Source organism: Diceros bicornis, chromosome 4, assembly GCF_020826845.1.
Source record: "Diceros bicornis minor isolate mBicDic1 chromosome 4, mDicBic1.mat.cur, whole genome shotgun sequence".
Taxonomy (NCBI): domain Eukaryota; kingdom Metazoa; phylum Chordata; class Mammalia; order Perissodactyla; family Rhinocerotidae; genus Diceros; species Diceros bicornis.
In genome coordinates, this window is record NC_080743.1 from 45,441,053 (window position 1) to 45,463,748 (window position 22,696).

Consider the following 22,696-nt stretch of genomic DNA (forward strand, 5'->3'; position numbering starts at 1 on the left):
CTGAAAGCCCAAGAAGGGAAAATGGGGGAGGGGGGCGTGCCGCTCGCTTCCGTGCTGGTTTATGTCCCTGGCAGTCTGGGGGAGGTGCTGGATGAGCTGCCTCGGTCCAGCTGCAGCCGACCCAGGTCCCAGTCCCTGCCCTTTGCTCTCCTGCTTTTCACTAGGTCCCCAGGCTCTGGGGGTTGGGCGTGGGAGTAGCCCTAGCCGAGGCTCGGAAGTCCTCCTGGACTGTTCAGGGGGCCCCAGGAGGTAGCCACGTTCTGAGTCTGGCTAGAAGCCAGGGGAGGGAGCTTGGGTTAAGGGGAGGGCCCTGAGGGAGGGGTCAGACTCCTGAGGAAAGAGTTAATGGGCAGAGGGGGAGGGGATAGGACGAAGAGATCGAAGGGAAGGCTCAGGTAGGAAAAGAACGGAGGTGGGAAGCGTGGTGGGGAGAAGGGATCCTGCAGGATCAGGGGTCAAAGTGAGGGGGCTTCTCCCCTGCTGCACCCTCATCCTAGGGTCGCTAACTTCCAGCTGCGGCGGCGACTTTCAGTTTCATTTCCACGGACCCTCCTGCCTGGGCCGCAGCTGCCGCCGCGATGCCCAGTAAGTTCAGCTGCCGGCAGCTCCGGGAGACGGGCCAGTGCTTCGAGAGTTTCCTGGTCGTTCAGGGACTGGACATGGAGACAGATCGCGAGCGGCTGCGGAACATTTATAATCGGGACTTCAAGACCAGGTACGGGCCGGCCCACTCCCCGGCCCAGAATCGCGGGCCCAGCCGCCCGCCAAGACCCCCGCGGCGGGGCCACCTTTCCCGCCCCGGGGCGCGGAAGGACGCAGCTCCCCCAGTGGCTCAGGCCGGTCCCGGGGCGGCGCAGACCTCCCCTACCGCGCCGTGCCCACGCCCCGCCAGCGCCGCCCGGAGCCCGCCCGCTCTGCCCGGCCGGGCCCCTGCGCCGAGTCCCCGCGGAGAGCCTCCCGGGCAGCCCGCTCCCCCGGCGGCCCCGGGCCGGGAGCAGGGTCCTGCGCCCACGCGCCGCTCGCGGGGGCCGGGGGACAGCGCTCGGCGTGGGGGAGGGGAGCCTCGGGAGGGGCCCAGGCATCGCGGGAGCGCAGGGAAGGAGCTGCCTGCTGGTGGCGGCGAGCCCTGGCGCGCGCTTGACCGGGACCCGCGCCCCCTTTTTGATGGGCTGCTTCTTCGGGATCCACTATCTCAGAGAGCTGAAGAGACCTAGTATAGGAGGGAGAATCTCAGGGCGCTCGGGAAAGAAGAAAAGGGCACAAACTACATACGTACCAAACCTCCATTAGCACCTGTGGCTTCTCCATGGAGACCCAGGGCCAGAGCCAGTCTCCTGGAGGCCCCTTCTCACCCACCGTTCCCCTTTCCTGTTACCATCCAAGTGAAAAAGAGACTTCTGTCTGTCAAACAACGGAGTTGTGTTTTCAAAACACCTCTATCAACAGGCTGCAGCCTTGGGCTGAAAACCAGGAAACAATTTAACAGGGGTACATGTAAAGACATACAAATAAACACGGGGTGGTGGGAATTTAGGCTTAACCACAGACCTTCTGAAATAGACTGGGTTTTAGCAGACAAAAAGGCCAGTATGGCTGCTAAAAGAGGAAAAGGAGTAGTAGACTGTGTTAACGGAAGTGTGGTTTGGGGTTAGGGAAAGAGGTAGTGACCAGATCGTATCTGGAATATTGTTTTCAATAATGAGTGTCACATTTTAAGGGGGACGTTAACAGGCTTGAGCAACATCTGAGGAAAGGGCAAGATGAGACCTGTTGTATGCTCCCACACTGTGCTGGGCACTATGGGAAATATAAAGATGAAAAATACACAATCCCGGGAGAGCAGTAGAAGCTATGGTGTGCAAGCAGTATACATGCATCCAATATACTATAATAAACGGTAAAATAAGATGAAGATTATAATAGAGCTAATAAAAACGCTGGAGGAAAGTAAAGAAAGCAAATACCATGAGTTCACATCAACACTTCACATATGTGAATTCATCTACGTCCACAAAAAATGAGTACAACGTGGCTCTGAACACAAGTCAACTACTTTTGGCTCTGTTGAAGAAATCCTTATTCTGACGCTTGTTAAAGCTGTAGGGAAGACTTCATTCAAGACTTGCAATAGGGGAGAGCGATCTAGCTGAACTTCCAATACAGCAAAGATGGCTGGGGACTTATAAACAAGGAGCAGAAAGGGGGGTCAGTGGATGGAAAATTACTAAGAGGAGACATGAAGAGTAGGGGAATTCTTGCTAAAGGCAAGGTCGAGGACTTACACTGAAAGGTGTGAGAGGAGGAATTGGATAAGGGTGGGGGAATTCTCACAAAACTGACAGAAGGATTTTTGCTAAGACTGGGCTAGGCAGGCCAGAGACAGGCGTGGGGGTAGGGAAGCAAAGTTGAAGCCTAATCAAGAAGAGGATTCAGAGGAGCCTGACTGAAGTTTGGTCAAGAGGAGAGTTTTTGTCAGCTCTAAACCAAAGATACACAATATGTTCTAATACCGGCGAAAAACAGGCTATGTCAGGTTGCACACAGAAAACCACATATACTGTACAGTATGAGTGAATTGAAGAGATTTTCAAAAGTAATTTTTACTGTATGCACTTGTGTTTTAAGCAAGTAAGATACCACTCCCCAGTAATTATTGGGGAATTCGATGGAGAAGGTGGCATTGACCTTGGCCTTGAAGGATATAGTTTTAGTATTGGGAGGAGGAGGAAAGTCTTCTTGGTTGATTCATATTCTATCGGGAGATCCAGTCAAAGAAATGGAGAAATGTTTGCCTTGAAAAGAGGAAGGATTGGAGAGGACAAGGTAGTTATCTCGGAATGTTTTAAAGACTGTGCCGGGGGAGACACTATACTTCCGTGCCATTCCAGAAGGCAGAACTAGATTCTCTCAACATGCCCCCTCATGCTCCATACTTCAAGTGGAGGAGATTTCTGTTCTGATTAGAGAGAACTTATGCATCCTTTAAACCCAGGATGGAATGCTGTGATGTCAACCCTCATCCTCCCAACGGGAATGCATTGCTTCTTCCTCTGGGCTCTCATAGCTCATTCTTCACACCCTGGTCATAGCGCGATCCTCGTTAGAGCTAGTACGGAGCTGTCTTCCCCCACCAGACTGTCAGATCCTCTGAAGGCAGGGACAGGCTTTTCATCATTCGCCCCTTCCCTCAGTCCCCAGCATAGAGCCTTGTATGTAGTAGATGCTCAATAAATGATTGTGGAATCTGATTGAAGAGTTGATCTACAAGAGAATATACTGTGGAGGAGGTAAAGCAAGTCACCCTTTGTCACGAATTCTAAGGCGCTTCCTACACTGGCAGGGATAGGTCCCTTCCAACTAGGTTATTTTATGATGTTATGAAATGCTCTGCTCCCAACTCTTGCCTTTTCTCAGCTCTCATTATTCATTTATCATACATATTTAATGAGGCTCTACTATGTGCCTGTGCCTTGGTTTCTGCCTCTAAAGAGGGTAGTCAGTAGGGAGTGGCAGGTGTGAAGACTGCCACACAGGACTGCCGGTGCTGGTATAGTGTTTAGATAACAGGAGTTCAAATCCTGGCTCTGCCACTTGCTAGTTGCGTTTGATTTTGAACAACTATCTAAATTTTCCTAACTGTTAAGTGTGTAAAATAATGCTTTTCAGGGTTGTGTGAGGCCAAATTGAGCCAAAACATTTACTCTGTGTAGCATATTGTGCAGGCTTTGGCAGCAGTAGCTATCATTAGTACAGTGATGGTTAGGAGTCCATTGTGTGGAGTAAGTAAGGACTGGTGTCATGAGAAGTTGCTGAGAGAAGACTTCTCTTGCCTTGGGAGTTGCTGCAGATACACAGAAGAAACCTAACTGTCTATGTTAGGAGGAGGCAATTAAGTAATTTAATTACTGTTGTGATAAGGGCTTATAAGAAAAAGTCCAGCATGCGTTGAGAAGTATATAGCTTGGAGATCTGACCTAGTCTAGGAATCAGAGGTTTCTGGGAGAAGGTGATGTTTGAACGGAATCTGGAAGGATAAACAGGAGTTAGCAGATGTAAGAGGCAAGAGGAGAGCATTGCAGACAGAGGGAGTAGCACCTTCCAAGGCTTGGGGGGACCCAGTGACTGAGGCCAGAGGGAGGCAGGGACTAGATTGGGCATGAGCTTGTGGGCTGTGGAGAGGTGTTGTGGGAGTGTTTGGTTAGTTCTGTTTTGTTTTTAATCTTAACAGAATAGGGAAGCACAGAAGTTTCAAAGTAGGAGACTGACGCAATCAGGATTTTAGAAAGATCATCCTGGCTTCTGTCATGGAGAATGGCTTGGTGGTGGGACCCCATCCACAGTAAAAAAGTACATTTTACTGGGGCCGGCCCAGTGGCGTAGCCATTAAGTTTGCGCGCGCTCCGCTTCAGAGGTCTGAGGTTCTCAGGTTCAGATCCCGGGTGTGGACCTACGCACCGCTTGTCAAGCCATGCTGTGGCGGTGTCCCGTATCAAGTAGAGGAAGATGGGCACGGATGTTAGCCCACAGCCAGTCTTCCTCAGCAAAAAGTGGAGGATTGGCATGGATGTTAGCTCAGGGCTGATCTTCCTCACGAAAAAAAAAAAGGATGAATAGACGAGAGGCCTCATGTGGAGTGAGGACCTGTGCCTCAGTTTCTTCTATAAAATGGGGTGATGACAGTTGCTACCTCAAAGGGTTGTTTTGAGGATTAAATGAGATAATGCATCTGGTACTTAGAACAGCACACAGTAAGTGCTCAATAAATGTTCTCTATTGTTGTTGATGGTGTTGTTGTGTTTGCATTATCATTGTTAAGGCGGAGCATCCAAGTGGAAGACTTAATCCTGTAGGCTGTGAAGTCATAAATTGGGGGACATGATCTGATTTGAGTTTGATAATAACTCTTGCCGATTTAGGGGATGGACCAGGAGAGGGGTGTGAAGAGGAGGACCAACAGTTAATAGGGCTGAGAAAAATGATATGATCAAGCAGTTCACAGAAGAAATACAAATGACTAATAAACAGAAGGAAAGATCCTCGACTGTATTAGTGATCGGGGACATGCAAATTTTGTTTGTGTGTGTGTGTGAGGAAGATCAGCCCTGAGCTAACATCCATGCCAATCCTCTTTTTGCTGAGGAAGACCGGCTCAGAGCTAACATCTATTGCCAACCCTCCTCCTTTTTTTTTCCCCCCTTTTTCTCCCCAAAGCCCCAGTAAATAGTTGTGAGTCATAGGTGCACATCCTTCTAGTTGCTCTGTGTGGGACGCCACCTCAGCATGGCCAGACAAGCGGTGCGTTGGTGCGTGCCGGGATCTGAACCCGGGTCTCCAGTAGCAGAGCGCGCGTACTTAACCGCTAAGCCATGGGGCCAGCCCCCAGGGACGTGCAAATTTAAACAAGGTAACATTTTTTGCTTTTCAAATTGTCAAAAATTTAAAAGATTGGAGATTTCTGATGTTAGGGTCTAAGAAAAGGAGTGTTCTCAAATCCTTGTTAGTGAGACTGTAAGTTTGTACAACCTGTTTAGAGGACAGTTTGGCAAAAATTCAAGTTCTAAAGATTCATTCTCTTTGACCCAGAAGTTCTCCTTCAAAGGATTTGTCCCATAAATCACCTATAGTACAAGAGTTTTTGTACAAGGATGGTTATTGTAACATTTGAAAGATGGTAGCCAAACATTGTAGGCGGCCTATCATTGGACAAATAGTTAAAAACACCACAGTGCATTCAAACTCGGCTGTCCTTTGCAGAGTGAGGTGGCTTGGGATAATGTCATGGAAGGATATCCATGGTGGTGAAAGAAGTCTGTTGCAGAATAGTTTGTGTAGCATAAAAAATATGTTTATATATGCATAGAAGAGAGTGGAAGAATATACGTCAAGCAGTTTAACAAGTAGTTGGGAGTGAGGGAGTGGGAGTCCGTAATATTTTATGTTAGATATTTGTCTTGTTTAAATGTTTTTTAATACTTTTGGTGACCACCCTTTCATTCATCTCTTTGTGCGTGATACTTCTATCACAGCTATGTGAGTTTACCCAGGTGGGATCATTATAATATATCCTTTTTTCTTGTGGACCTCTCCCCATATTAGCATCCCACCTGCATTTCCACATTCTGCCCCATGCTCAGGTAAATCTTGATATCAACCAGGGTATCTTTTTAGTTGTTTTATTTAAAAAAGGATCATGTTATACACATTTTCCACATCCCGATTTTCTTACTCAAAAATATGTCATGGAAATCACTCCTAATCATCTGGTATACACCTCTAATGCATTGTTGGGGTTTTTTCCCCAACATTTTATTATGACAAATTTCAAACATAAAGAAAAGTTGAAATAATTGTACAGTGAACACCCATATTATACCCTCACCTAGATTTGTTAATTAGCATTTTACACATTTGCCAATCCATCCATCTCTCTAGCCTTCTTCATTTTTTTGATGAATATCAAAGTAAGTTGCAGAAGTCAGTGCACTTCACCCCTAAACACTTCAGCATGATTATCATTAGCTATAAGAGTTCAAAATTTGTTTACAATTCTTTTTTTTTACAACAAAATGGGCACATTTTAATTGTACCATTCTATGATTTTTAACAAATTCATATACCTGTGTGCCACACCGTCAAGATACAGAACCTGACATCACCCCAGAAAGTTCCCTCATCTCCTTTCCTAGGCAGTCCTCACCCTTACCACCCAGAGTCAACCACTGTGCTGATTTTTTTTGAGAGAGTACCTGTTCTAGAACATCATTTAATGGAACCAGATAGTATGTACTCTTTATGTAAAGCATCTTTTACTCAACATAATGTTTTTAAGATTCATCCATGCTGTTGTGTGTATCAGTAGTTTCTTTTTATCACTGTATAGTATTCTTTGTATGAATACAAATCACACTTTGTTTACCTATTCTCCTGTTCTTGGACATTGTTTTCAGTTTGGGGCGATTATGAATAAAACTGCCATGAACATTCTTGCACAAGTCGTTTTGTGGACATATGTTTCCATTTGTCTTGGGGATATACCTAGAGGTGGAATTGCTGGGTCATGCAGTATTTATTTATTTTTAATCTTGGGCAAGTTGCTTAACCTCTTTTTTGGTGGCAGCAGCAACGTCTTCTGAACTGGTCTTCTGGTGTGACCTTGTCTGGGGTTGGGCTGCTCAGCCTTCCTTAGTTCCTGCCCATTTTCTGAGTCTGCTTCTCCAAACCTCCCAGCAATTTTATTGAAGCTCTTATGCCTTAAATCAGCCATAATTTATTCTGTTGCCTACAACTAGTGACTCCAAATGTACATAGCCATCTAAAAGTACCGTGACCAGGGGGCTGGCCAGGTGGCGTAGCGGTTAAGTGCGGGCACTCTCTGCATCGGCCCAGGGTTCGGATCCGGGCGAGCACTGACGTGCCATTTGTCAAGCCATGCTGTGGCCGCATCCCGTATAAAGTGGAGGAAGATGGGTATGGATGTTAGCCCAGGGCCAGTCTTCCTCAGCAAAAAGAGGAGGATTGGTGACAGATGTTAGCTCAGGGCTAATCTTCCTCACACACACACACAAAAAAAAGTACTGTGACCATGTCTTCATACATTTTAGTTCCCTTCCACTACCTTCCTTCCTGTATATATATATATCGTCCAAGTTTGGACAAGGTATGTAACCCGACACCTAGCATTCCAGGCCATTGCACAGTGGTGCTGTATGCCAGCCCAGCTATTCAATGTTTGCATTGTCATCTTTTTTTGTCTATAAAACAACAATGTGGAATTATTTGGTATTTCTTTCGGCATTCTCCCAGCAAGTATTTATTGAATAAATACCAGCGCTAGGTCTACACCAGGTATTATAGTTGCATTATTTTTTAATGAATTTGTATTGCACATATAATGTAGTAATGTTTCTTTTCAGTAAAAATCAGAACATTACAATATATGTTTCGTTTTACAAGAAACTATCAGACCTTTTTCCGAAGTGATTGTACCATTTTATATTCCAGCCAACAATGCATGGGCATTCTGGTGTTTCTATATCCTTGTCAATGTTTGGTGTTGTCAGCCTTTTAAATGTTAGCCATTGGAGCGGGTGTGATGTGTTCTTTTTGATGGCTGCATAATATCCCGTGGCATGGGTGTGTACAATTTATTCAGCCCTCTCCCTCTTGATGGGCGTTTGTTTTGTTTCCAGTTCTTGGCTACTGTGAATGACTGCAGAAGCGTCCTTGTACATTGGTGCTTTCCTTTCCATGGGATACATTCCCAAGAATGGGATTCCTGAGTTAAAGGATACCTGTATTTCAAATGTTAGAGATGTTACCAGATTGTTTTCCAAAAGATTGTAATACACTTCATCTTCTACCAGCAATGTATGAGAGTTCACTTTTCCAAATATACATAACGGCAATACATGTTGTGACTATTTTCCATTTTTGTCAGTCTAATGGAAATAAAGTATCTCATTTTTTTCTTTAATTTGCATTTCTCTACTTTTGGAGATCTTTTCATACTTTGCTCATCCGGATTTGTTCTTTAAGTTGAATATTCAATTTTTCTATTGAATTGTTTGTCTTTTTTCCCTGGAAATCTAAGTGACTAGATGTTTAATACAAGAATTGGGGCTTGTTTCTCAAGTATGTACTAAGTTTGTGATTTAAAAAGATTTTTACTTTTATGGCTCTCACCTTAGACCAGGGATAGGTGAATTAGGGTAGTGGTAACAGACATGGAGAATCATTTGAGAAATACTTAGATGGTAGCACCCACAGTAGATGTTACACATCTTGTGAAGTTGAGTTCCTCCTGTCCATGTGCCCATGCAGAAGTTTCTAAAAATAGGAGATTCCACGTTGACATTTTGATTTGGGCTTCTCCTAAAACCCAGAAGCTCTGGCTGACTTGGGCCTACATTCCCTGCTGGGAGCATTTGTCTGGAGATGAGCATCAGTCACCCCTTTAGACAGGGCATGGTTCAATCCCGTCAGAGCGCTGTTTCCTCCCCTGCACTAAGCCGAGAGCCCAGCCGCATTTCAGGGCACCTGCATTTGTTTTCTTATAGTAGTTACGAGGGACTACACGTCCCTCGTACACTAATGACTCAAAAATGGGACTGTACAGATGCCGGAGAGGGCTACGGGTATCAAAGATACTGCGGAGCCTGGCTTCTGTTGGCATTTGAGTTTGTGCCTGATCCATGGAGCTCACTGACCAAGGGGCCCTGGTGAAAGTTACCGAGGACCTCCTGATTTCCGTCCCTTTAGGACTGGACCCCGCCCCGCCCCCCCCCAGCGGCATTTGAGCCTGATACCTGATTTGAGACTTCCTCCTGATTCTCCTCCCTCTCCTGGGGGGAGTTCCTTCTGTTTTCTCTTCCTCCCTGGGTTGTCCTGGTCTCGAGGCTGTTCTCAGACTGCGCACCCTCCCTGGGGAGATTGCAAACACTTCCATGGTTGTAACTGCTACCTGAGGATTCTGGAATATTAGGCTCTACTTTGCCTTTGGCCTGAGTTCTCTGACTCATGAAGCCAGCTGCCTCTGGACCACAGGAATCTCAAACTGAGCATGTCTAAATCCAAATGTCATGGTCAGTCCCTCCAACAGCCTCTTTTTCCTCCTCCTCCCCCCCTCCTCTCCTGCCCCCCTCCTCTGCTCCCTCCCTCCCTCCCCCTCCTCCTCTGCTTCCTCCCCTTTCCCCTTTCCCTCCTCTTTACCTCCTGTCTCTGGAATAGTCCCGGAAGCCAAGCCATTGATTTGGATATTGCCCTAGACTCCTCCCTCTTCCCAGCCTCCATTCCCCCTCTTGCTGGTCACCAAATTCTACTAATTTTACATTCTAAATATTATCAGATCTAGCCCTCCTTCTGTCCTTACCACTGCCTCGTTCAGACCCTAGTCACCTTTTAATTGGACTATTACAATGGCTTTCTTCTAACTGGTCTCCCTGCCTGCAGTCTTGCCTCCAGCAAATCCATCCTCCAATCCTGATGCCAGAGTGATCTGAAATGCAAATCTGATCTTGCCACTCCCCTGCTTAAAACCCACCGACTCCACTCGGTGGTTCTGTAACCACAGTGTAGCGCCTGAGGCGGGCTGAAAGTAAGTTGTTACTCCTCCTCCTCCTACTGCTACTGTTAGTACTACTGTTACTACTAATACGAATACTAATAATAGTAGCTAACATTTACTGAGCATTTGCTATGATGTTTTCAAATGATTTATTATCTTTTTAAAACAAGTGAGAGCCAATTCAGAGTTTTCTGAAGAGTATCATTCTCATTTGCCTGGGGTGAGGGAGAGGGGCAGAGTTACAGGCAGGGGGCACCAGGGAGATGTCCATAACCATAAATGATCTTGTTATATGCTAGTGAGTGACTGTGCTGATTTAGCCTTAATAGTTAAGTATGGATTACCATGGTCCTTAGGAACTAGGGTGTGCTTTTATTCCCTACAAAGCAAAGAGGGAGGGTGGTCAGCTGGTGGTCAGCTGTCCAGATCTTGAATATGTCCATGAAGTATGTTTCATATGGAGATGTCCTCTGGCTCCTGGGTGTCACTAAAGGAGGACGACTGCTGGCCTTCAGGGTCAAGTCCAGGCTTCAGGACCTGGCATGCAAAACTATGGGTGACCTGGTCCCTGCCCACCTCTGCTGCCTCCTGCCACTCCCTTCCTTGCACTGTTCACTCTAGTACAACCAGACTGTATGTGATACTAATCCTAGCATCTCTTACTGAGATCTCCTTATGTGCCAAGCACTGAGCTAAGTGGACACTGCAGTGTCCGTCTCTCATGTAATCCTCACAGCAACTCTGCGAGGTAAGTCTGCCATTGTCGCCATTTTATAGGGAGGAAAGCGAGGCTCTGAGAGGTGAAATGACCCGAGGTGACCTAGCTAGTGGCAGAGTGGGTGGTTCGCCCAGCCCCTCAGCACTTGTTCTTGCAAACCCCCCACCTTGGCTCACACTACACCTGTTTGACATCCATTCATCCTTCAGGACTCAATTCTGACGCTGTCTCCTAGGGAAGCCTTCATGGATACCCACCCCTGCCCCCGGGCTGCCTGGAAGCCTCCTTTGCTGCACTCCTGGCAGCATGCTGGAATTGCTGTGTTCAGTCTGTGCTCCTCGGGGCAGGTCTGGATCTCCTGCCTCTTTGAACCCCCAGCATCTAGCGCAGTGTCTGGCACATAACAGGTCTCTGTAAGTGTTTGTTGAGTTGACTAAACTGAATTCCAGGCACTGAATCTTGAGGTTATTGTCCTTCTGACCAGTTTTCCCTGTCTTCACCTTCTCTAGGCACAAAGCCAAGCTATTTGATCTCTGGAGAAGGATCCCTTCCCTTCCTGCTTGGGTTCCACCTGCACCCTTTGACTTCGGGTGGAAACTGCTGTCTGATCAGCCACCTTGCCCACACACCCTGGACATCTGTGCTCTCTGACCCCTCTCTCACTCCTCACCATCAGGCTGGACCCCAGATCCACCCCTTCGAATCAACGATTCAGCTTTCCCTTAGCCTTAGCTCTTTCTGCTGGGTTATTTGTATCTTTTTCTGTCCCAAATAGTTTTCCCCAAAAAATCTTCCTTTCTTTCTCTCTTCCCTTAGTTCTCCAAATCAACAGCCCATGATTGGGCTTTTCTCCTCAGAATTGCACAATCCACAGCCTGCTGCTTAAAACAATCATATTTTGTCTTGGGAAGTCCCATTGCCTTCCCTTAAAACATTAAAAATTCCTGCGATCCCTCGCCCGAGTCTGTCCCTGGGCCCTGTCCTGTTCTGCAGCATGGCTGGTGTGTCCAGCACAAAGCAGTCCTCAGACGCCTTCCCCTCCCACCCTCCCCAACATGTCACTCTGCGTCCCACTGGCCCTGCCTTCCCTCACTTCCCAGTCTCCTCTGCTTCCGGCAGCTTTGGGACCCCCGCCCCTGGCTTCTCCTCCATGCTGTATGGAATGAAGATTGCAAATCTGGCCTACGTCACCAAGACTCGGGTCAGGTTCTTCAGACTCGACCGCTGGGCTGACGAGGGGTTTCCAGAAAAGAGGAGAATGACGCTGGGGTCAGATATCAGCAAACACCACAAGTCACTGCTAGCCAAGATCTTTTATGACAGGTGTGTATGTGTGTGAGGGGGTTGTGTAGAGAGGGGCCTGGGCATGGGGGAAGCTGTCTGGCTAAGGAAAGAGTGTGTTTTCTCAGGTTGGGGTAAGGCCCCTCCTTAAAGGATTGGGGGAAGGGTAGGGAAGGAGCCAGTGGGCCTGGGGGGAGGGGGTGGGTTTTCTGAGCACAGCTGGCACTTATCCAGCCTCCCCAGCCTAAAACTTTCCCCAGGCAACTTGCCCCCAGTCCAGGCCCCTCCCGCCCCAGCCCCCCCCTTGACTCCCACTCTCCCCAGGGCTGAGTATCTTCACGGGAAACATGGGGTGGACGTGGAAGTCCAGGGGCCCCATGAAGCCCGAGATGGGCAGCTCCTTATCCGCCTGGATTTGAACCGCAAGGAGGTGCTGAGCCTGAGGCTTCGGAATGGAGGAACCCAGCCTGTCACCCTCACCCACCTCTTCCCACTCTGCCGGACCCCCCAGTTTGCCTTCTACGATGGAGACCAGGAGCTGCCCTGCCCACTGGGCCCCGGTGAGTGGGTTTCCAAAGGAAAGAGCCTCTGGTGGATAGGGGCTTGCCCTAGGAAGGGCTAGTGCTTCAGGAAACATGCTGTCACTGTCCTGTGGGCTCCTGCCTTGGGGTGGGGCTATCTGGGTGGGTGTCCAGGGTAGAGATGCTGGTGGGCGGCTCCCTCCCTGCCCCCCGCTGACTCACCCATCCTCCTGCAGGTGAATGCTATGAGCTCCATGTCCACTGTAAGACCAGCTTTGTGGGCTACTTCCCAGCCACGGTGCTCTGGGAGCTACTGGGACCCGGGGAACCAGGTTCAGAAGGAGCTGGCACTTTCTACATTGCCCGCTTCCTGGCTGCCGTTGCCCACAGTCCCCTGGCAGCACAACTGAAGCCCACGACTCCCTTCAAGCGGACTCGGATCCCTGGAAACCCTGTAGTGACCAACCGGATAGAGGAAGGAGAGAGACCTGACCGGTAACTCCTCTCTCCAACCCAGTCTGGGCTGAGGCCCAACACACAGTGTGGGCCCTGGGGAAGAGCACAGAGCTGGGAGCCAGAGCGCCCTTTCCTAACTGCGAGTTCTTAACTCCTCTGGGCAGCAGATATGAGGACAGTGTGAAAAAATTTTAAGCATTTTTGACAGTATGATTGATGGATTGTCAGGCAGCGCAGGATAGACATGTCTATTTCTCTTTTTAAACAGTTTTATTGAGATAATTCACATACCATACAGTTCACTCATTTAAAGTGTGCAGTTCGTTGGTTTTGAGTATATTCACAGATTTGTGCAACCATCACCACAGTCAGTTTTAGAACATTTCATTACCCCAAAAGAACCCATACCCTTTAGCTCTTCATTCCCTCCTAACCCTAAGCAACCACTCATCTACTTTCTCTCCCTATAGATTTCCCCATTCTGGAAATTTCATATGAATGGAATCATATATGTGTAGACATCTCTTTTTGACATAGCTAGGTGTTCACAAAATACTGAGCTATAAAAGCAGACTATAGACCATTGTTCTCTTTTTGTTAAAAATACATGTATATGATACAAATTGACAAAGAAAAAAGTCTGGAAGGCTACCTACCAAAAAGTTAGCATCAGTTATCCCTGGATGGTGAGAATGTTATTTATTTATTTATTACCTATTTTCTGATTTTTTCTTTTTTAATGAACATGTATTGCTTACACACATATTATATTCCTATATATGTATTACATATCTATTTTTTAAATGTTCCAAGTATCATGCTTTCCAAAAATGAGAAGGCCCAACCTGGGAGCAAGCAGCCTCATGAGGTTGTGAGTCCTGCCTCCTTGGGCAAAGGCTGCTGACCCCCTTCAGCGAAAGTTTTGTAGAAGGGCTTGTGCATCCTCCGGGGAGGGGTCTTCTCAGAGTCTCTGAAGGTGACGGGTCTCTGTGTTTGTGATAGCTTTCCTTTCCCCGCCCCTGCAGTGCTAAGGGCTATGACCTGGAGCTGAGTATGGCACTAGGGACGTACTACCCACCCCCCCGCCTCCGGCAGCTGCTCCCCATCCTTCTTCAGGGAACAAGTATCTTCACTGCCCCAAAGGAGATTGCTGAGATCAAGTAAGTACCACTGCTCCACACCCCTTGTGCTGCTTTATCTGTCTCTTCCCTGCTGGCTCCTTCATATTGCCCCGATACCTCTGTCCTCGGCCTCCCATGCTACCCGTTCATTCATTCCCTTACCAAGCACGCACTGTGTGCCGGGCACTGTTCAAAGTGAATCAGTCACACAAGGGCTTGCCCACTAGTGGGGAACAATGAGCATTTATCTTACAATTTCATGTAGTGATGAGTGCTGTGAAAAACTAAACTAAAGCTAACTAAAACTATAGCAGGGTAAGGGGTAGGCTATACTGTTTTGAAGAGGACAGTTAGCGCTGGCCTCTTTGAGGAGGTGACATTTGAGCAGAGAATGACATTTGAGTGAGGTGAGGGTGTGGGTCATAGGAGGATCTGGGAGGAGAATGTTCCAGGGCTAGGATCCCCAGTGCAAATGCCAAGTTGGGTCTGAGGTAGGGGCCGGGGGCACCCGAGGAAGGGAGTGAGAGCCAAGGCCCCATTCTTCGAGATCTCTGACCCCCGTCCACTTCTCTGCCCTTCTAGTCTTCCCTGATTCCCGATGCTTTCGTAGTCCCAGAGCTGCGGATGGGAGAGGGTGGATGCTCCTGGGTGTGGGAGTTGCCTGACCCGTCCTGTTCCTGCCCTGCTCACTGCCCCCCCCCCATCACTGCCAGGGCCCAGCTGGAGACAGCCCTGAAGTGGAGGAACTACGAGGTGAAGCTCCGGCTGCTGCTGCACCTGGAGGAGCTGCAGATGGAGCACGACATCCGGCACTATGACCTGGAGTCAGTGCCCATGACCTGGGACCCCGCAGACCAGAACCCCAGGCTGCTCACACTGGAGGTCGGGGCTTGGATCGGGTGCGGGGAGGTGGGCTCAAGTCAGACACTAGCCTACAGGCTATGAGCAGAACACTGTTCCTGACGGCAGGGCAAAACAAGAGGAAGGAAGAAGTTGTTCCTGCCCCAGAGGGCTCAGCCAGGAGCAGAGTGGGCATCCTATGCCCACAAAGAGGTGGCAGAGCAAGGCAATGGGGAGGACCTGGGTTTTAGTCCAGACTTTGCTACCACTGGCTGTGTGGCCTTGGGCAAGTCCCTTGTTCTCTCTAGGCTTTAGTTCCCTCATCTGCAAAGCACAGAGCTGGACTAGATAATTCTTAGAGCCCCTTCCAGCTCTCAGATGAATGTATACACATAAGCCCAGAATTACACATGAGAATGGATTCCTGCACACAAGCACTGAGGAAGGGACCCGGTGAGAAGCGGGGCGGGTGTGAGGATGATCAGGGAAGGATTCCTGCAGGAACTGAGTTTTGAACAAGATTTTAAAGGCAGGGTAGGAATTGAGCTGGCCAACAGGGCAGCTGGACAGGCTGGAAAGCTGGCTTCCACGTCCTGAAGTCGTGCTCTGGAGGTTTCCGGGATTCCTGGGCCTAGCATCTATGAGCAGCCTGAACAGACTTGTCTCCTTCCTCGTCCCGTGACTCTTACGCTGTCTGGTGGGAGAGGCAAGAGGCAAAGCCCCCTGCATCTTGGGGTGAAGGGTAGAGCCTCAGTCCTTGACCCTCGGAGGAGGCCTGGAGAGCCTGGGGGTTGGGCCCTCCCTGGGATAGAAGCTTGCTTGTGTTCACACCCCATAGGTTCCCGGGGTGACCGAAAGCCGCCCCTCAGTGCTACGAGGTGACCACCTGTTTGCCCTTTTGTCCTCCGAGACACACCAGGAGGACCCTGTCACCTACAAGGGCTTTGTACACAAGGTGGAATTGGACCGTGTCAAGCTGAGCTTTTCCATGAGGTGGGTGTTGGGGGAACCCTGAGCTGCCAGAAGGTTCTACAGATGCCTCTCTGAGGCCAGGGGAGGAGGAGTGTTTCTCCCTGAGACCAGGGGGACCCTGAGATGCCTCAGCAGCTTCCTCTCCTGGAGGGACTGCATGGAGGTCTTGGAAAAAGGAAGTAGGGTTGGGGTAGATGGAGAGAGTCCTGGCCTTTTGTTGCCCACCCCTAACTGGAACTCTTCCCCCTCTCTCCCTTCCCAAAGCCTCCTGAGCCGCTTTGTGGATGGGCTGACCTTCAAGGTGAACTTCACCTTTAACCGCCAGCCCCTGCGGGTGCAGCATCGTGCCCTGGAGCTGACGGGGCGCTGGCCGCTGTGGCCCATGCTCTTCCCCGTGGCCTCCCGTGGGGTCCCGCTGCTGCCCTCGGATGTGAAGCTCAAGTGAGACTGTGGGCAGGAGGGCTCTGGGGCTACCTGGAGTGTGGCATAGAGGATGGAGGCAGGGAGGCCTCTGGGACACTGGATGACTTCATGTTCCCGGCCCCTCTGCCAGGCTGTATGACCGGAGTCTGGAGTCAAACCCCGAGCAGCTACAGGCCATGAAGCACATTGTTATGGGCACCACCCGTCCAGCCCCCTACATCATCTTTGGGCCTCCAGGCACCGGCAAGACTGTCACCTTAGTGGAAGCCATCAAGCAGGTGGGGCCTGAGCATAGACCTGGGTTGGGGCCTAAGCATAGACCTGGGTCCTACACTCTGACTCCCCTGGGACAAAGCAGTTGTTGCCAGATTCTGGTTCCGTCCTGCTCTCTGAACGCCCCTGAGCTAGCATCAAGGGTCAGTGTGGCTGTTGAGCATTGTTGCACAGGTTGCGTACTGCATGACTCTTGGAATCACCATTCATGTTTCAGTCGTCGTAGATGTGTATATTTACTGCAGCACTTTTCCCGCATAAGTGCCATTTGGACTAGCAGAGGGTTGGGGATCAGAACTTGCCATTTGTGTCACTACCTCCCTCAGCTATGGGAGGCAAATGCTACACTGTGCCAGCCTGAGTCACCCCTAAGTCTCTCCCTCTCCCTCTCCCTCTCCCCTGGAGACCAGGAAGCTGCATCCCACACTGTGCTTATCCCAACCCTAGGTGGTGAAGCACTTGCCTAAAGCCCACATCCTGGCCTGCGCTCCGTCCAATTCGGGGGCTGACCTCCTCTGTCAGCGGCTCCGGGTCCACCTGCCCAGCTCCATCTACCGCCTCCTGGCCCCCAGCAGGGATATCCGCATGGTGCCTGAGGACATCAAGGTACGAGGGGCAGTGCAGAGAGCCAAGGGATGGTGGATGCTGGGGAGGCTCTCAGGGTAGTCACTGGGGCCAGGAAAGCAGGAGCCCTGCATTCGAATACTCGTGGTGTGACCTAGGGTGGGTCAGGGTTCCTCCCTGGGCTTCAGTTTCCCTGTGTGTAAAGTGAGAGAGGTGGATAAAATTGCCTGGGGGGTCCCAGAGCCAGAGCGCAAGTGAGAATGGGTGGAGCCAAGCTAATTCCCCCTCTCCCTTCATAACCCGCAGCCCTGCTGTAACTGGGATGCGAGGAAGGGCGATTACGTGTTTCCTGCCAAGAAGAAGCTGCAGGAATATCGTGTCTTAATTACCACCCTCATCACTGCCAGCAGGTAGGAAGTGTGTATGATGTGTGTCTCTTGGTCTTGTAAGTCAAGGGCAGGCTGGGGAGACGGGGAGGAATGGTGCCTGGGGAGGTGAGTGAGGGGCAGTCTGGATGAGCATTCAGGTTGGGTAGTCAGGTGCCTGGTATGACCCCTCCCTGGCCTGACACCTCCCAGGTTGGTCTCCGCCCAGTTTCCCATTGATCACTTCACACACATCTTCATCGATGAAGCTGGCCACTCCATGGAGCCCGAGAGTCTGGTGGCCATAGCAGGTGAAGGGCTCAGGGTGGGCTATGGGTGTGCCACCCTGCATGGATGGGGTCGGGGAGGTCCTACCACTTACCTGTCCCCCCACCCTACCTTGCCCCCCAGGGCTGATGGAAGTCAAGGAAACAGATAATCCAGGAGGGCAGCTGGTGCTGGCAGGAGACCCTCGGCAGCTGGGGCCTGTGCTGCGTTCCCCACTGACCCAGAAGCATGGGCTGGGGTACTCGCTGCTGGAGCGGCTGCTCACCTACAACACCTTGTACAAGAAGGGCCCCGACGGCTATAACCCCCAGTTCATAACCAAGCTGCTACGCAACTACAGGTATCCTGCACCCTCGGCTCTTCTGCAATCCCATGCCTTCACACCCACTGTGCAGCCCCGGCTAGAGCCTCCATCTTGCGATCCTGCTGCTCAGAGGCTGTGTGACACAGAAGGATTATAAACTGCAAGGTTTATATATATATATATATATATATAAGTGATGGGGCTCCTCTCTAGCCCCATCAGTGCTATTCGTTGACAGTGTGACTTAGCAAGTTGCTTCAGTCTAGAGCAGTTGGCTTATCTGTATATTGGGGAATGGTCAGTGGTTCCCAGACACTGGGATGTGTCTGGTACAGGTCCCAGATGAAGTTTCCAGGCAATCCAAGGAGAAATGAGAAAAATACGGACAATGTAGTTTTTCATAAACCTAATTTTTAATTCAAATTAAAGAGCTATAGTTCCTTTAGTCAATGAGTTCATACCTCCGGGCCGGCCCCAGGGCTTAGCGGTTAAGTGCGCGTGCTCCGCTGCTGGCTGCCCGGGTTCGGACCCCGGGCGCGCACTGAGGCACCACTTCTCCGGCCATACTGAGGCCGTGTCCCACGTACAACTAGAAGGATGTGCATCTATGACATACAACTATCTACTGGGGCTTTGGGGGAAAAAAATAAATAAATAGATAAAAAAAAAAAAAATGAGTTCATACCTCTAAAATGCTCAGATGGTTCCTAAGTGCTTATTTCCTTAGATGAGTCCACTAAGAGTTCAATAAATGTAGCTATTGTTAGCACTTCTTATATTTTTGGATTTAACACATTATCTCATGAAATAATGGTGATAGTAGGGCCGGCCCCGTGGCTTAGCGGTTAAGTGTGCGTGCTCTGCTGCTGGCGGCCCGGGTTCGGATCCCAGGCGTGCACCGACGCACCGCTTCTCCGGCCATGCTGAGGCTGCGTCCCACATACAGCAACTAGAAGGATGTGCATCTATGACATACAACTATCTACTGGGGCTTTGGGGGGAAAAATAAATAAATAAAATTATGAAAAAAAAAATGGTGATAGTAGATGATACTTGTTTTTGTACTGTCCTTCCTTGGCAAAATTGAAACCTGAGAAGGAGTCCCTAATTTCTTGTATTTTTTCTTTTCTTTTTTTTTTTAATTTTATTTATTTATTTTTTCCCTCAAAGCCCCAGTAGATAGTTGTATGTCATAGATGCACATCCTTCTAGTTGCTGTATGTGGGACGCGGCCTCAGCATGGCCGGAGAAGCGGTGCGTCGGTGCACGCCTGGGATCCGAACCCGGGCCGCCAGCAGCAGAGCACGCACACTTAACCGCTAAGCCACGGGGCCGGCCCTATTTTTTCTTTTAAATTTGCCTGGTCTATGAAATCCTTGGACCGGATGTTCTCGGGAATCACATTTGGTTCTGCTTTCTGTGGTTTTACAGTGCCTACTAGCAGACATCATAGGTGAATGAGTCTGCTATCCAGTGGGCAGCAGGGTAGGACGATAATGTGTGTGGGCCCAGAGCAGGTGGAGCGGGGTCCCTGAGGGCAGGGCAATAGTAATCGGCCCCTGATCTTGCTCTTCTTCCTCCTCCTGCGTCCCAGGTCTCACCCCACCATCCTGGACATTCCTAACCGGCTCTATTATGAAGGGGAGCTGCAGGCCTGTGCTGATGTTGTGGACCGAGAGCGCTTCTGCCGCTGGGAGGGTCTGCCTCGACAGGTGAGGCTGAGCAGGGCAAGGGCTAAGGCTCTCACCCCTGTACCCCACGTTGCCTCCTCCTAAAGGTACAGGGTAGGAGGGGCCTCTGAGTGGAAGCTACAGGTCCCTCCCTTTGTCACCTTGGCCTGGGATCCCACATTCCCTGGAAGGGTTTGGGGGTGGGAGGGAAGGGAGGCAGGGAGGTTCAGCTGAGGGTTTCCCCTGACCCCATGTCCAGGGCTTTCCCATCATCTTTCATGGCGTAATGGGCAAAGACGAGCGTGAGGGCAATAGCCCGTCCTTCTTCAACCCCGAAGAGGCTGCCACTGTGACTTCCTACCTGAAGCTGCTCCTGGCCCCCTCCTCCAAGAAGGGCAAAGCCCGCCTGAGCCCCCGAAGTGTGGGCGTCATCTCCCCATACCGGAAGCAGGTCAGGCCCTCAGTTCCCATCAGGGTTGGGAACCCCCAGATGGTACCTCCTTCATAGCCAGACCACTAGGCAGAGGTTCCAAGAGCTCAGGCCTCTGCTGGCCCCATGTCCTGAAAGAGCTCAGAGGTCAGCTGCCCCCTGCCTTTTTGCCCCCAGCTCTCTGGCCTCCTGCCTAGCTCCCTCTTGCATTCGAGTAATGGCATGAGAGAAAGGCACCTGTCCCCATCTTCCAGGTGGAAAAAATCCGTTATTGCATCACCAAACTTGACAAGGAGCTTCGGGGACTGGATGACATCAAGGACTTGAAGGTGACACCATTCTTTCACATTCTCTTCTTGCCTTGTGCCCCTCACTTCTCTGCTTCCTGAGAGAACCTCAGGCTCTTGCTCAGATGCTCCAGGCCAGCACATGTCCCCGCCCCACCCTCGCTGCCTAAGACCCAAGCCTCTGACTCCTAGAGCTCCCAACTTGTAGGTCTGGAATAGGATCAGGAAACCTGCATGCTTAGTAAGCACCCTACACGATTCTCATGATCAGGCTGGTTTAAGGCCTTTGCCCTAAGGATAAAGTCCACACTCCTCGACTTGTCCTACCTGTCATGTGATAGCATCCCAGCTCACCTCTCCCACCCTTTGAGTCAGTCAGTAGCTTGACTCTTCCTCTTAGGTGGTGGTTCTCAGCCCTGGCTGCAGAGAAGAATCACCTGGAGAGTCTTTAGTATGCCAGCGCCAGGGCCCCACCCAACCACACAGCTGTCTGGGAGCAGAGCCAGGGCATCGGTATTTTTTTTTTTACAGCTCCTCAGGTGATCTCGTGTGCAGCCAGGGTTGAAAACCGGGGCTTTAAGATTTACAGGCGTCTCCCTTGGAAATTCTGATTCAGGAGGTCTGGTTGTATATTTTTAACAAGTACTTAGTGATTATCTTCAGGAAATTTTGAAACACACTGCTCTGAGTTACCATGTTCTTTACAACCCTGTTTTCTTTGGTCAGAACACTTTCCAGCCCCCGCCCCTTTAACTGGATTCACCCTTCAGGTTTCTGCTTTCTTGGCATCCTCCTGTCTTCCTCCCTGCCCCCGTCAGGACACTCATTCACTCCACTGTGACAGCTGCCCGTGACTTCTCCACACCCTGTTGGAGCTCAAGCCCCCTGAAGCAGGGCTTGTTCCTCTGGCTCCCTCTAAGCCCCTGGGCTCAGGCCCTGCCCCTCTCCCCTCTAGGTGGGCTCGGTGGAGGAGTTCCAAGGCCAAGAGCGCAGCGTCATCCTCATCTCCACCGTGCGGAGCAGCCAGAGCTTTGTGCAGCTGGATCTGGACTTCAACCTGGGTTTCCTAAAGAACCCCAAGGTTTGAGGGCTGGCAGGTGGCGGGAACCTTCCTTTCTTGGGGCCCTTCCCTCCAGTGACCCCACCACTTCTTCCTTCAGAGGTTCAACGTGGCTGTGACCCGGGCCAAGGCCTTGCTCATCGTGGTGGGCAACCCGCTCCTTCTGGGCCATGACCCCGACTGGAAAACGTGAGCATTCCCACCTTGTAATCCTTCTTGGTAGCCACAACCCCCAGCCTAGGGCAGGTGTATCTTTGTTAAGCACCTCTTTGTGGCTCAGTTAATCCTCAGGTCTGTTCATCTTCCCAATACCCCCATTTAAGTTACCTGACAGTCAGAGGTTAAGCAACTTGCCCAAAGGCACGTTGCTGTGGCAGGACCACGGCTCAGCCTCCAGCCTCTGCTGATGTTCCCCAGGCAGGCCTGTGCAGCTGTGTGTGTGTGAATGTCCCTGTACCCCACAGATTCCTGGAGTTCTGCAAAGACAACGGGGGGTATACCGGGTGCCCCTTCCCTGCCAAACTGGACCTGCCACAGGGACAGAACTTACTCCAAGGTCTGAGCAAGCTCAGCCCCTCTACCTCAGGTATGACTGGGCCAGGGTGGGCCAGGTAGGGGCCAGTGCTGGGGGAGGAGGCAAGGAAGACAAAGCTCACTTCCTTTTTTACTAGGGCCCCAAAGTCACGACTACCTCCCCCAGGAGCGGGAGGGTGAAGGCGGCCTGTCCCTGCAAGTGGAGCCAGAGTGGAGGAATGAGCTCTGAAGACACAGCAGCGGCCTTCTCACACCAGCCAAGCCTTAACCGCCCACCGACCCTGAACCAGAACCCAGCCAAGCTGCCCCTCCAAGGGACAGGAAGGCTGGGGGAGGGAGTTTACAACCCAAGCCATTCCACCCCCTCCCCTGCTGGGGAGAATGACACATCAAGCTGCTAACAATTGGGGGAAGGGGGAGGAAGAAAAACTCTGTAAACAAAATCTTGTTCTATGCAAAAGCCTCCTTGTCTCCTCAGCCTGGCCCCAGAGGGAAGAGTGGGACTGTCACACTGCCTAGGGCCATA

The 22,696-nt window shown here is 50.5% G+C and overlaps 1 protein-coding gene across 2 annotated transcripts; it reads left to right on the forward strand.

Moving 5' to 3' along the window:
- The first annotated feature begins 424 nt into the window (after window positions 1-424).
- MOV10 (Mov10 RISC complex RNA helicase) lies at window positions 425-22,633 on the forward strand. 2 transcript variants are annotated; one of them, XM_058538789.1, is made up of 21 exons: window positions 631-715; window positions 9,949-10,093; window positions 11,901-12,104; window positions 12,387-12,622; window positions 12,820-13,078; window positions 14,065-14,199; window positions 14,874-15,042; window positions 15,839-15,993; window positions 16,237-16,413; window positions 16,526-16,673; window positions 17,116-17,274; window positions 17,539-17,642; window positions 17,811-17,908; window positions 18,009-18,225; window positions 19,784-19,901; window positions 20,119-20,310; window positions 20,544-20,618; window positions 21,532-21,657; window positions 21,737-21,825; window positions 22,101-22,222; window positions 22,308-22,633. In XM_058538789.1, exons 3-21 carry the CDS (start codon window positions 11,932-11,934, stop codon window positions 22,397-22,399), a joined length of 2,844 nt encoding a protein of 947 aa, XP_058394772.1. In that variant the 5' UTR covers window positions 631-715; window positions 9,949-10,093; window positions 11,901-11,931; the 3' UTR covers window positions 22,400-22,633. The 2 variants fall into 2 exon arrangements, with proteins under 2 accessions (XP_058394771.1, XP_058394772.1); XM_058538788.1 differs by lacking the exon at window positions 9,949-10,093 and having other exon boundaries at window positions 425-715.
- The last annotated feature ends 63 nt before the right edge of the window (window positions 22,634-22,696 follow it).

What these genes read in the sequence shown, in the direction of transcription:
- MOV10 (XM_058538788.1), top strand. Translation starts at nt 579, where the DNA reads ATGCCCAGTAAGTTCAGCTGCCGGCAGCTCCGGGAGACGGGCCAGTGC. An exon ending in CCAGGCTGCTCACACTGGAG is followed by an intron (nt 15,043 to 15,838) that starts GTCGGGGCTTGG and finishes CACACCCCATAG; the next exon opens with GTTCCCGGGGTGACCGAAAG. An exon ending in ACCCTCATCACTGCCAGCAG is followed by an intron (nt 17,643 to 17,810) that starts GTAGGAAGTGTG and finishes GACACCTCCCAG; the next exon opens with GTTGGTCTCCGCCCAGTTTC.